This window comes from Cucurbita pepo, chromosome 1 (assembly GCF_057944985.1).
Source record: "Cucurbita pepo subsp. pepo isolate OVF chromosome 1, ASM5794498v1, whole genome shotgun sequence".
Taxonomy (NCBI): Eukaryota; Viridiplantae; Streptophyta; class Magnoliopsida; order Cucurbitales; family Cucurbitaceae; genus Cucurbita; species Cucurbita pepo.
In genome coordinates, this window is record NC_141798.1 from 10,633,914 (window position 1) to 10,648,802 (window position 14,889).

Sequence of the window (14,889 nt, forward strand, 5' to 3'; positions counted from 1 at the left end):
TATATTAAGAGTTCATTTTCTATTGTTTTTTTTAGTGTCTACTTCTTGTCTTCTGATATTCTTTTTGTACTTTATCTCTTAATTTTTGTTCAGAGATATTGTCCGCCAATTTTTAATTAACTCTTACTTAATCATATTATTGATCAATTCCAATCTATTCTTACTCCCAACTCTTTCCTTTATTTTTCTCTTTCTATGTATTCTCTCTTTTTTTTTCTTTCCTTTTGATTTTGTTTACAATGTTTGGCCAGGTACTTTTTTTTTTTCTTTTCTTTTGATTTTGTTAACCTCCTCTCTCTAGTCTTATCTTTCCCATTTTTCTTCTCTTTATATTAGTATTCTAATAAATTCTTCTTTCCAAACCTTTCTTTTCTCTTTTCTCTTTTCTCTATTTTTTTTTTCTTTAATTTTGTTAACATTTAAATGCAAAATTCACTTGCAAATAATTTCTTCTTTCCAAATCTTTCCTTTGTATTTTCCTTTTTATTTTCCCTTTAATTTGGTTAACATTTAAATTCACACATATCACAAATATGTCTTTATCTACGGAAATTTATATAAAATTACATACTTAAATCATTGCAAAAAAAAAGATCTAAGATATAATTGATTATGATTTCCTAAAAATGAAATTAGGATAAACTAAAAGAAATGATTTAATATGTACCTTAATGGAGACATCTCTCTTCATCACCAAGAATTTTTTTTATTTGGAAGAAGGTGGAAAGAGAGTGGATCATTTAGTCTTGTGGCGTTTGAGTCTTGGTTGAAGTTTCTTTTAGTTATTTCTTCCTATTTTGTTTAGATTTTTGTATCTTTTCTATTGAACTTAATACAATTTGATTTCTAGTTTGAAGAGTTTTCTATCAACTTCCTAAAAAAATTCTTTTTATCATATTTCGTTAAGTATACAAAGAAATACGCAAGTCCAAAATTGATTAAAAATTAACTTATTATGATTCGTGCGGATTGTAATATGTGATGTTTACAAGATCACATTTAAGCACAAAATAGGGTTTAACTGAGTTGTATAAGGTGTAAGAAGTTTGTGTCTTGTCTCTAGTGCTATTTGAGTATCTTTGAGTATCTGGGATGCATTGAACTCCGAATGATACTTTAGTTGCATTGAACTTCCGAATGATACTTTAGATACTAACAGGCCCACCCAAAGTACGAAGGGGTGGTTCACCCTTTTTTGGCGCCATAGGTTGTCTAGGAGAAAAATCTCATCTATGGGGAGAACTATTATTTTTTTTTTTTTTTTTTTTTTTTTTGTTCTTAAACTTAGGTAGCTTACCTTACTTAAGCAATGAATGACCAATCATCTATTGGGACAATATGATATCTGCTAGTCTAAACATCTTCTATGGGAGTTTAGTTGGCTGACTCTCCCACGTGACCATAAAGTCACTAAAGCTTGGGGGAGTGACACCCATGTGCCAACAAGCTACTGGGTCAACCTATGTGGTTCCACACTCCCTTTAAAGAACGAATTTACAGCACAGAGACCCTGTTCAGGGGACTATTGACCATTTTAACATTGTTGGGGTACCTAGTCATCTCAACGCACCTCTCCTATCTGGCCTATGCCTAACTTGACAGTATGGGTACTAGAGTGAAAGCATGAAGGATCGGGTACCGAAGTGGATAAGTAATAAAGACTCAACGATACTATGACACTACTATTAGCCTGAAGAGCTACCTTTTCCGCCCTTGGTTGTCATGGTCTACTAGGTTCTTAGGGCTTCTAAGCTGTTTAAATCCAATTCTCTCGGTACACTCAAGTCTAGACCTCTAATTCACGATCTTGGAGTCAGGGTCTACTGAAAACGTTTTGATCTAGGTCAACGTATAAACTGCACTAGTTGTAGCATCCTAATCTTAACTAGGTTCTCTCATGCATGCTTTTCTAGGGAGATATACCTATTGATCACCTAAACATGTAACCCATAATTTAAACTTCACCTTAATCATATTTGGAAATTGAGGAGGTCTATTTGATTCCTAAGGCGACTAGGTGGCTTAACGCGAACTTCTGGCTCCAAACTGCTCTGTTCTGACTCCTTGAGTCTTTCTTAGTCTGGGAGCACTAGTGTCTAGACTCTCTGACCGTCTCTCATGATCCTGAGGTGCTAAGTCTGCCAGAGGCGTCCTCACTTATGTCATCGTCTAGCCAATCTAACTCTAATGACCTAGCTCTGTGCAGATAAACACTCTCTATAAAGAGAATACACAATTAAACACTTGGAGCTCTATATCATGCAAATATACAAGAAAACAAGCTCAACGAGGAGATAACATCCATCAATCATTTGGAGAGCATATCACAATACCCAATCCTTCTTTCTAACACAACGAAAATCATATGATACAACATTCATCACAAATCTCATTATAGGGCATTTTGATAATTTCTTACATCGTGCATAACATGCTCATCCATATTGTCGAACTCATATTCTGGTCATGAATATTCTCTTTTCATCTACACATAATACATAAAATAGCATGCTATTAAGAAATCTCAACCTAAGGGCATAAGATAATTTTACTGTACATACATACAGTCAATACTTATCCAAAAACACTCTTTCGGAGTCATTAACATGCATTATCTAACAACCTATGGTAAGAAATGCTTGCATGCTAGCACATCCCAGCGATCCCTACAAGTATTACTTGCTCATGGTTCGTGTGGTTACTTACGTGGATGACATATGCCTTCCTAAGCTAGCTTTTCTATGTGTTAGGAGGTCCAAATTTCTAAAATTTCTCTAGTAGGTTATAGTTCAAGTAAAATTACGGTTAGTATCGAAATTGGAACTAAAAACTGATAAATGGAGATCGAACGGAGCATCAAGAGGTCACTCCGTATCTATGAAAGAACACTCCTCATCCGTGCCTACAAACGAGCCTAAAAGGAGTACAGACGTGCCCTCAAATCGACACATGGCAAAATCCCATTGGTTTAGGGTCAGAAAAGCGGGTCGGACATGGGTCGCGAGTGAGCTTGCGCACCTTTGAATTTTTTATTTGAGAGTGACCCCGTACTTGAGTGAGCTTGCGGGTCGGCTATTTCGTAGGTATCTGGTCGAGACTCAATGTTAGTCAAAGTACAAAATTAATTATTAACTCAAAAGAATATATTTGTTCTTTTGGGAACCTTTGTTCTCTTCACTTTCATGCAAAAATTGGTATCAAAGTGTCACTCATGTTTTTAGAAAGAAATAATAGAGCAAAAAAACAAGTATAATATGTGCAGAATAATGTTTGACATGATGTATGTTAGTTTTATTTATATTCCAACTTTTTATAACAAAAAATATTGGAATTCAAAATACTTTTTATAAGGAGTGAGAATATTAGTAACATTTAATTATATGACTTTGTAGAAAATAAGGAATTAAAAAAAAAAAACATAGATACCTACGAAATAGCCAGTTTGAAGAAAGATTCATGGACAAAATTAATTTATTGTTTACCTAACAGGAACTAGAATGTACTTTGAATCAAAATAGAGCTCATCCATTCCTCCTTAATTTAGTATGTGTTCACGAACTTTTATCTGAGCTTTAAGAAATTCGAGCCTCGTTTCTACTGTTATCTGAGCGTCTAGGAGGGAGGCCTCGAAGTTTAAGCAAATCTCTGCACTATATCTAGGTCGGTAAAAAATTTTCAACCTTTATGTTCTTTGACTTTGGTACCTAGCTTTATTTGAGTAGTGAATGACTGGAATCTTGGGTTGAGGTGCTACCTCATAATCATGTGATAGGACGATATGGTGTTTGCTAGACTAAATATCATCTATAGGAGGTTAGCTGGCAAACTCTCCTATAGGACCATAAAATCACCCAAGTATGGGGGGAGTGACCCCGTATGCTTGCTAGCTACTGAGTCTTACTGTTTAATATCCTGTCTTATGTCGAGATAGGTTTGATTGCCAGTAGCCCCATTTAGGAGTCTACTGGTCTTTTCCTCTGGGTAAGGGCACTTGATTATCTCGTGCACTATACTATCTAGCCTAGGCTTGACTCATGATACTTGTACTACTATCGCTCGGTAGGATGTTGTTAATGCTAAGGGTGTACCAGAGAAATAAGAGGTAGAGACTTTGTTGACACCATCATACTGTAAACTGTCTAGTGAGCTATCTTAGTCATTCTTGGATGTTATTGAGGCCTACTAGGTTCTTAGGGGCATTTAGGTAGTAAGGCTAATCCAATCTCAGGGTGCAATCATGTCTGGACCTTTGATTACCGCTCACAATCCTAAGGTGACAATTAATTGGAAACATAAAGACCTGGTCAATTAGTAAATCGTTCTAGCTATAGCTCCCTAGTCTTAACTTGTTCACTAATGTATGCTTTGTTAAAGAGATACTATCGGTTACCTAAAGTAGGTAACAAATATTCTAAACATCAACTTTGTCATTGGCGGGCGCCGAGGAGATCTACTAGAATCCTAAGGCGGCTAGGTACCTTAATGTACACTTTCAATTCTACAAAAAGCTACATAATATATTGTGCACTCATACAAATTCAACAAGGAGATAATATCCATCAATCGCTCGTCTCATCCTCTTGTGTAACATAATGAAAAACATTAAAGTTAGCATGCATCATAAACTCTCATCCTAGAGGCATTTCAATAATTATAACATACATTGCATTTCATCCAAAAAAATTTCCTTTTTAGGTCTTAAACATGCATATTCTAACCATCAAAGGTTAGATACACTCGCATGGTAGTACAGCCTAGCAATCCTACAAGTATTACTCGAGAAAAGTTTGAATAGCTACTTATATGGATGATGTGTGCCTTCCTGAACTAGTTTTTCCTTATGTTAGAACAAAAAATTTTAAATTTTTTCTAAAAGGTCCTACTTCAAGTTATAATAAGGTCAAGTTTGAAATTGATATGAAAAAGGCGTACGGAGGTCGAATGGGATGAAAACATCACCTCATGCGCCTTCACGTGCTGCCACATGTAGCTGAGATGGTTCCATATCGCAATCCACATGCAAGTACAAACGCACCTATGGGGAAGTAATTGTGCTCTTGCTATGCCACGTGTTGCTCTTTGACTTGCACTTTTATATCGAGTTAGGTCGAGGCGTGTGCAATTGGTTCTATCACGACTCAAATTTTTAGATTTCATAAATCAAATTGAGACCAATTGAGAATGCAATGAAAACATGTATGAATGAAATTAATGAAAATTACCATAAAGTTTCACGCAATTTAAAATCAACTCACATCACATTTAAACCATTATGATATGTTTACAAGTACATATGTATTAATATGTTTACAAAGAAGGGAACAACATCCGGATATAAAAATATATGATGTGACACCCTATGGAATTCAGACACAATAGATGCCTTGGGTCAACACCCCATTTTGGTTGTAGCTCTCAAGCACCCTTTCACCTCGACCAACAACATCAATTGCCAACAAATGTAGGGATGCGTGATAGTAAGCAACCTACTTATAGGCTCTCATCGCATCCTTTACCTAGCAGGTGACTACAAGCATTTCTTAGGCTTTAATTGTATAGCATTTGTTACTCACAAGCTTGTGTAGCTTGCTTAGCCTATGCAACAATTAATTAGTGTCCTAGGTTAAGGCACTACCTCGTAGAACTCTCTCTTGTGGGGATAGTAAGGTGTGTGCTAGCCTGCTCATCCTTGATGGGAGGTTAGCTGACGAACTCTTCTCATTGAACCATATAGTCACTTGAGGTTGAGGAGTGGCCCTCTGTGTGGATCAACTCCTATGACTACCATATGAATCCACGTCTCTCTAAAGGTTGGATCTGTTGTGCATGGTAATTGAATTGAACTGTTAGTTCACACAACCCTATGTGGCATATGCTTGGCTTGACAATATTGAAACTAGAGTGGAAAGGGAAGTGGAAGCTTCGTACACACCGTATCAACTGCTAATGACTTAGAAGGCTACCTTTGTATTTTGGGTTGTCATAGTGGTCCGCTAGAACTCTAGGGTGGTTTGACGACTTTGTTATGGATCACATCTCCAGGTTTCTCTATTTTGACTCCTTGAGCCTGCTTGGTTCAAAGCACTAAAGACCAGACTCTCTTGTCGTTGCCCACAATCCTAAGGGGCTCGAACTACTAGAGCGTTTTGAACTAGGTCTTCACCCAGCTAAACTATCTCTAATGCCCTGGTCCTATCTCGTTATTGCTAACTGTAAGGATTCGAATTTTTGTTTTATTTATTTTAGATTTTATGCTAAGATTTTTATTTTTGCTGCCAAAACGAAAAGATATTATGCTGCATTTATTGTCGCTGGAAAAGGAAGGATTTCTAGCAAGGAAATTACTGCCTTAATGGAAAAGTCATAAAGACCTTTTATATTTCCATATACAACTCTCCTCCTTCATTGAAAACAACTTTTGCTCTCCAAACGTTTAGGGTTTTTGAGGGTGTCTGAGAGTACGGAAAAATCGAGAGGGTTAGCCAAGAAAAACGTGTGAGGTGGTTCGCTGGATTTTCTTCGGTGAGTGGCCGGAGGGAGAAGCGACCGAGGCTATCGGTGTTGAATATCGTTGCGCGTCGGTAGGAATAGGCAAGGGGTGTCGTCGCGTCGTCGGAATCGGGGTTGTGACGACGTCGTTGGCGGCGCAGCGACGATTAGGGTTTTTGCGAGATTTCGGGTAAGGAAGACGAAGGAAAACGGGTTGGGTTCACGTTTGGCCTCTGGACCAGCCCACGGAACGAACGCGGGCCCTGTGCGTTTCGGCCCAACGCGGACGCGCGCTGCAGCCTTGGTCTCGGCTCCGCACGCGTGCTCTTGGCTCGGCTTGACGTGTACGCGGCTCGGCTCCGTCAAAACCCGCAGCTCGGCTCCGTCAAATCCCGCAGCTCAGCTTGGCGGCTTAATTGGTCGGCTCGGCAGCTCGGCTTGGTGAATCGGTATCACTATAATATATCGATTCCAAGGTTTTTGGCCCTTCCGAAGCCGTTTCTGCCCTTAGTTTTACCATCCGAGGTCAGTATGACTCCTAAACGTTAAAGACAGATTAGGTCGAGGGTTTATTTTGATAAATAGCATGAGGTTTAGCTAGGGTACCTTATGAAAGGTTCTAAATTTTTATGTGGTTATCATAGGACATCTTTAACCGCTGGGATTAGCTCGTTGTGAGTGACTTCAACCAAGACCATCGAGGTAAGTGACCTTACTGTTGGAGTTAGCTTTCTACGTGTTGTATGATGGTGCGTGCCCTGTGGCCCCTGCATGCACCATATTTTATGTGATATGATTATGTGATGTGTTAAGGATAGTTGATCGTTCATTATAAGGCAAATATTTGCCTTACATTACGGGTTACCATATTTGCCCTCTTATTAAAGGCAAATATATTGCATTCATTTATTATTCTTTCCTTTTATTACTATTTCCATATTATTTGTAATTTACCATATTTCTGTATCCTGTAAATGATTATAAATAAGAGAACTCTCACCCCCATTTAGGTGTGGTGGATTAATCAAACATTCACATGGTATCAGAGCCCTTTCGGTTTAACAACCCTGATCCTTTCTTCTCTATGGCTTCCGAATCTTCTTATCATCTTCTTCCTTTCAATACTCTAATCCATATGATCACCATCAAACTTTCTTCCTCCAATTATCTTCTTTGGAAAAGCCAACTTCTCCCTCTTCTTGAGAGTCAAGACATGCTGGGCTATGTCGATGGAACTATGGTTCCACCACCTCGCTTTGAACCAGAAACCTCTTCAACACTCAACCCCAAATATTTGGCATGGAGAGCAGCCGATCAACGACTTCTCTGTCTCCTGCTCTCCTCTCTCACTGAGGAAGCCATGGCTGTTGTCGTTGGTCTCTCTACTGCACGTGATGTTTGGCTTGCGTTGGAAACTACGTTCAGCCATCAGTCGAAAGCTCGTGAACTGAGACTCAAGGATGACTTGCAGTTGATGAAACGTGGCACCAAACCTGTTGCTGAGTATGCCCGTGCCTTCAAAAAAATTTGTGACCAACTTCATGCCATTGGCAGACCGGTCGAGGACATTGATAAAGTGCACTGGTTCCTTCGTGGACTCGGCACCGAATTTTCAGCTTTTTCTACTGCTCAGATGGCTCTCACCTCTATCCCCTGTTTTGCAGATTTAGTCTCTAAAGCTGAAAGTTTTGAGTTGTTTCAACTCTCCCTTGAGTCCTCTAACTCCACTCCTACAGCATTCACAGTCACTAATCGTGGTCGCACCCATGGAAGCCACCCTGCTTCCTTTACCAACCAGCGAGGTCGTTCTTATTCTCACAAAAACAACTCTTCTAATCGAGGACGAACCCACTCAAGTCAAGGTCGTCGACCACCTCACTGCCAAATATGCCGCAAAGAGGGCCATTATGCTGACCGCTGCAACCAACGGTATGTTCGACCTGATTCTTCTCATGCTCACCTTGCTGAAGCCTTTAACACGCCATGTTCTATTGCTGGACCCGATGCTGCTGATTGGTTTCTGGACACTGGAGCTTCGGCCCATATGACTGCCGACCCATCTATTTTGGATCAGTCTAAAAATTACACGGGTAAGGACTCTGTGATTGTAGGAAACGGTGCATCCCTACCCATTACCCACACCGGTACTCTTTCTCTTGTTCCAAATATTCACTTGTTAGATGTCTTGGTTGTCCCTCACCTCACTAAAAATCTTCTTTCCATAAGTAAATTAATGTCTGATTTTCCTCTCTCCGTTACATTTACTATTAATCTTATTACTATCCAGAATCGTCAAACAGGAAGGGTGGTGGCAACCGGTAAAAGAGATGGAGGGCTATATGTGCTGGAGCGCGGCAACTCTGCTTTTATTTCAGCCCTTAGAAACAAATCTTTACGTGCTTCATATGATTTATGGCATGCTCGTCTAGGTCATGTGAATCATTCGGTTATTTCTTTTTTAAATAGAAAAGGTCATCTTTCTCTTACGTCTTTATTGCCTTCTCCATCATTATGTAATACTTGTCAGCTTGCGAAAAGTCATCGATTGCCTTATTCCCGCAATGAACGTAGGTCGTCTCATGTGTTAGATCTTATTCATTGTGATCTTTGGGGTCCTTCTCCCGTCAAATCAAATTCGGGTTTCCTTTATTATGTTATTTCTATTGATGATTATTCTCGATTCACTTGGTTTTACCCTTTAAAATTTAAATCTGATTTTTTTGATATTTTTCTTCAATTTCAAAAATTTGTGGAAAATCAATATTCTTCTCGTATCAAGGTATTTCAAAGCGATGGTGGTACCGAATTTACTAGTACTTGTTTCAAAACTCATTTACGTAATTCTGGCATCCACCATCAACTCTCTTGTCCATATACACCTGCTCAAAATGGTCGTGCTGAGAGAAAACATCGTCATGTGACTGAGACTGGCTTGGCCCTTCTCTTTCACTCTCATCTTTCTTCTCGTTTTTGGGTTGACGCCTTCAGCACTGCAGCTTATATTATCAACCGGTTGCCTACTCCACTTCTTGGAGGTAAGTCACCCTTTGAACTCCTTTATGGCTACACTCCACGTTATGACAATTTTCATCCCTTTGGTTGTCGTGTTTATCCTTATTTGCGTGATTATATGCCTAACAAGCTTTCTCCACGCAGCATTCCTTGTATTTTTTTGGGTTATAGTCCTGCTCATAAAGGGTTCCGCTATCTTGATCCCGCCACCACTAAGCTATATATCACCTGTCATGCTCAATTTGATGAAACTCACTTTCCTGCTATCCCTAGCTCCCAGACCCAACCTCTTTCCTCTATTCCTATTTCAAATTTCTTAGAACCACATTTTCATCATATTGATTTATCCCCCCCCTACCACTTCATCACCGCAAACTCCTCGATCCAGTTCATCCCCGTGTGATATTTGTTCTGACCTTGTAGATGAGTCTGTGCAGGTTGATACTTCTCTTGCAGGTTCCACTTTGCCACCTTCGACTTCTAATTCGACCTCTATTGAACCTCCTGTTGATTTCTCTTCTTTGGGCACTCATCCTATGATCACACGAGCCAAAGCTGGTATATTCAAGACTCGTCATCCAGCAAATCTTGGTATTTTGGGCTCATCTGGACTTCTTTCTGCTCTTCTTGCATCCACTGAGCCAAAAGGATTCAAATCTGCGGCTAAGAATCCTGCTTGGGTGGCTGCCATGGATGAAGAAATTCGAGCATTACAACAAAATGATACTTGGACTTTGGTTCCTCGCCCTGCCAACACCAACATCATGGGCTCTAAATGGGTGTTTCGTATTAAATATTTGCCTGATGGATCCGTCGAGCGTTTCAAGGCTCGTCTTGTTGCCAAAGGTTATACTCAAGTTCCTGGTCTTGACTACACTGACACTTTCAGTCCGGTTGTCAAAGCTACCACTGTCCGTGTTGTGCTTTCTATTGCAGTCACAAATAAATGGCCTCTTCGACAACTTGATGTCAAGAATGCTTTTCTCAATGGAACTCTTATTGAACGTGTTTATATGGAACAACCTCCTGGGTATATTGATCCTCGATTTCCCACTCATGTTTGTCTATTAAAGAAAGCCCTCTATGGTTTAAAGCAAGCTCCTCGTGCTTGGTTTCAGCGTTTTAGCTCATTTCTTCTCACACTTGGATTTTCTTGCAGTCGCGCTGACACGTCCCTTTTTGTCTTTCATCAGCAATCTAACATTATCTATTTGCTTCTTTATGTTGATGACATTATTGTTACCGGCAACAACTCATCTCTTATTGACAGCTTTACTCGCAAGCTTCATTCTGAGTTTGCTACCAAAGATTTGGGTTCTCTCAGTTACTTTCTTGGTCTTGAAGCTTCACCCACTCCTGATGGTCTATTTATTAGTCAGTTAAAATATGCTCGAGATATTCTTACTCGTGCTCAGTTGCTCGATAGCAAACCAGTTCACACTCCCATGGTTGTTTCTCAACACCTGACTGCGGATGGTTCTCCTTTTTCTGATCCTACTCTCTACAGATCTCTTGTTGGCGCCCTTCAGTACTTGACTATTACGCGTCCAGATATTGCCTATGCTGTCAATTCTGTCAGTCAATTCTTGCATGCCCCTACTGCAGATCACTTTCTTGCTGTCAAACGTATTCTTCGCTATGTCAAAGGAACACTCCACTTTGGTCTTACCTTTCGTCCATCCACTGTTCCTAGTACGCTAGTCGCTTATTCGGATGCTGACTGGGCTGGTTGTCCCGATACTCGTCGTTCTACATCCGGCTATTCTATTTATCTTGGTAACAATCTGGTTTCTTGGAGTGCCAAAAAGCAACCTACTGTCTCACGCTCCAGCTGTGAATCTGAGTATCGTGCTCTTGCCACAACCGCTGCTGAACTTCTTTAGGTTACGCATCTTTTGCATGACCTCAAGGTCCCTATTTCACAGCAGCCCTTGCTCTTATGTGACAACAAAAGTGCTATTTTTTTGAGCTCTAATCCCGTTTCTCACAAGCGGGTCAAACATGTTGAACTAGATTATCATTTCCTTCGAGAACTTGTTATCGCTAGCAAACTTCGCACACAATATGTACCCTCTCATCTCCAAGTTGCTGACATATTCACAAAGAGTATTTCTCGACCTCTCTTTGAATTTTTCAGATCCAAGCTTCACGTTCGTTCAAATCCGACGCTCAGCTTGCGGGGGGGTGTTAAGGATAGTTGATCGTTCATTATAAGGCAAATATTTGCCTTACATTACGGGTTACCATATTTGCCCTCTTATTAAAGGCAAATATATTGCATTCATTTATTATTCTTTCCTTTTATTACTATTTCCATATTATTTGTAATTTACCATATTTCTGTATCCTGTAAATGATTATAAATAAGAGAACTCTCACCCCCATTTAGGTGTGGTGGATTAATCAAACATTCACATGATGTATAGATTGTGTTGACCGTAGATTGTGTATGTTATGTGACGTATGAACTTGTGTTGACTGTTGACTGTTTATGTTATGTCATGAATGGAATGTTATGTAATATGCCATGTAATATAAGTCATGTGAGATGTCATGTGATGTAAGAAACGTAAATGCGATGTTAGCACTGCTTATGTAATGCCATGTTAAATATGTTAAGGGACCTCATGCATATATGTATGTCACGTGCATCGGGATTCTTCCCCTTTATGATACGAAAGAATGAAATACGATATTTATGTTCGCCATGATATCATGCGGGCCCTTTTCTGTTCTGTGGTGTCCGGCTACGTGTAACACGTTGTGCCCGACCAAGTCAGGCCCAGGGGGTACGTATAAGAGCTCGCCTGGTGGGTTCATGTACACGTACATGGGCCATGTGTGAAGGAGTACCACACATCCAACCCTACCCGGAATAGAAAAGCGCCCAAGGCTATGAAAAGTTTATGAAAAGTTAGGTCCCGCTCATATGTTGCATGTGTTTGCATTCCTAACCCCAACAGTGGGGTGACTTACTGAGTATTTCATAAAATACTCAAGCCACGTGCTACCTACATTTTTCAGGTAAAGGCAAGGCGCCAATGTACGGTTGACGGCGGAGTTGAGGCCACCATGGAATTTGGAGACGGGATATTTTTAGGAGTTTACTTTTATTAGACTGTTTTTAAGTTATAGGATTGAGTATCGTATTATTTGGATTTATTTTGAATTCAGTATTGAAGGTTTATTTTCGGAGTTTAGGTTTTGTTTTGGATTCATGAATTTTTATGAAAGACTATTTCAAGGTTATTTATGATGAGCTTCCGCCTAATGAGATAAGTATGCATGGGTGACGTCACTAATTAGGTTAAAGAAAATTAGGGGCGTTACACTAACACTCTATAAGGAGAGCACACATTCAATTATTTGGAGCTAATGTACATTAATTCATGGAAATAGTCACACATGCTCAAAGGGACAATAACATCCACCAAACACTTGGAGCGCAATTCACAAAATTTCAATCCTCCTGTCTAGCATAATTATGTATTAAGCATCCCATAACAGCATTCAAGGTATAGTTCTGAAATGCCTCCATCAAGTGTGACTAATCACAAGCTTAACTAATCACTTTAAGCTCTAATAATTCTAAGTCCATCCAAGCGATCCCATAAGTATTACTTGTCTAAAATCTGTGTGATTACTTACATGGTTTTTGCATGCCTTCCCGAGTTCCCTTTTTCGCTTGTGAGAGGCTCCAAATTTCCTAAAAACTTATTATTTGGTCTTAAATAAAATAGAATTAAGGTAAGTATCCAAGTAGGGATAAAAAAATAGTCAAATAGGACTCAAAAGAATGAAAAAAATGCTCATGTGCCCCACATGCCCTCACGCGCCCTCATGCGGTTCATGTTGTTTCCACGCACGCAACAGTGCATAGAGGCTCACGTGTGGGCAGGCAGAGTGTGGAAACATCAAGCCCCAACGAGCATGGAAATCACTACAAATTTTCTAATCGTAACACATGACACTCACTAATAGGTGGTTCAAGTTTGGTCAATTCTTGATTGTCGGATCGAGTCACGACTACTAAATCGGGTTGTGTACGGGTTGACAAGTCATGATTTTGGGTCAGATTGAGACAAGTCAAGGTAATGAATCTCCAATGGAAGTCCGACGCGTTTCTTCTGCGGATAGCGACATGTGTCCACACATAGACTAGATAAATTGCTCCATTCTGCTTGCGACATGTGTTGATGGCATCTTTCAATGCGCTCACCAGCGGGACAATTGACATATGTTAGTGCATCTTCTTCCTTGCGATGGATTTCTAGAAAAGTTTTACATTTTTCTAACTTTTGGTTCGTAAACTAAAAAAAAAAAAAAAAAAAAAAAAAAAAAAAAAAAAAAAAAAAATGGGTTCACCAAAGCTGTAGATCTCCCTCCCTACTTTCCAAATATAATTTTCTTGTATTTTATTGAGAGATTTAAAATAACTCTCTCACGCATTCAAATGCTTAATATAAAAGTGATCGAGTCGATCATGCTAGGTACTAAAAGAACGATTAATAGAAGTATTATTTTTCAATGAAAAAAATTACACACTTTTCTCGTGACAATTACTAAAATAAAAAGGAAAATAAATTATTTATTTCAAAAATACATTTTTTTTTTTTGGTATCATATACCACAATTACCTTTCATACATGAAATATAAGGGTATGTAGTCTCGAAGCTCATTTCTTCTTAACAAATTTATGGGCATAATCAATGAGTTTGTCAAGTTCAGCCTCGCTGATAAGGCCATCTTTATTTGCATCAGCATATGTCATGCCATACGAAGCTTTCTCAAATGGAATAATTGAGCCTAGAAAAGCAAAAGCTTTTGTTAGCTCCCTTAAATTGAGAAAACCATCCTTATCGCTATCATGATATCTAAAGATCTCCTTCATCTGCTCTCGACTAAATTGCAACTTAGATGTCTTTGGGTGAGCATTTGAACTAAGCTTGAGCCCAACATTCTTGTTATCTTTTAGGATTTCTGGTATCTTGCCTTGATTGTTGAGTTGAGTTGAATCTCGAGCAATGCCACTGAAAGATTTTAGTTGAACATCATCACCATTTCTTGGATACTTCTTGATCAACTCACTTGCTTCATACTTAGCCATGGAAGCTTGAAGTTTGGAGATGAACATTGTTATACCAATGCTATATTTGTTTGTATGGAAAGTTTGAAGATGAACAAACCTCAACCCCATATTTAGTCTTTTATACTCATCAAACTTTGTTTGCGTTTACCCTCTTATTCCCTTATTCCTGTTTCAGGTGCATGAAAAATACTGTTATTCTAAAATTAGAATAACCTTTTGAAAATATTGTTATGTTAAAAACGTGTTTCATAAATAAATAAATAAATAAATAAATAAATAAAAGCCATATATGGATGAG

At 39.0% G+C, this 14,889-nt stretch overlaps 1 protein-coding gene across 1 annotated transcript; it reads right to left on the reverse strand.

Annotated features, from left to right (window-relative positions):
- Positions 1-14,174: 14,174 nt before the first annotated feature.
- LOC111793173 (calmodulin) lies at positions 14,175-14,685 on the reverse strand. Its single transcript, XM_023674949.2, has one exon. The coding sequence runs from the start codon at positions 14,634-14,636 to the stop codon at positions 14,178-14,180; it is 459 nt and encodes a 152-aa protein (XP_023530717.2). The 5' UTR covers positions 14,637-14,685; the 3' UTR covers positions 14,175-14,177.
- Between the last annotated feature and the right edge of the window lie 204 nt (positions 14,686-14,889).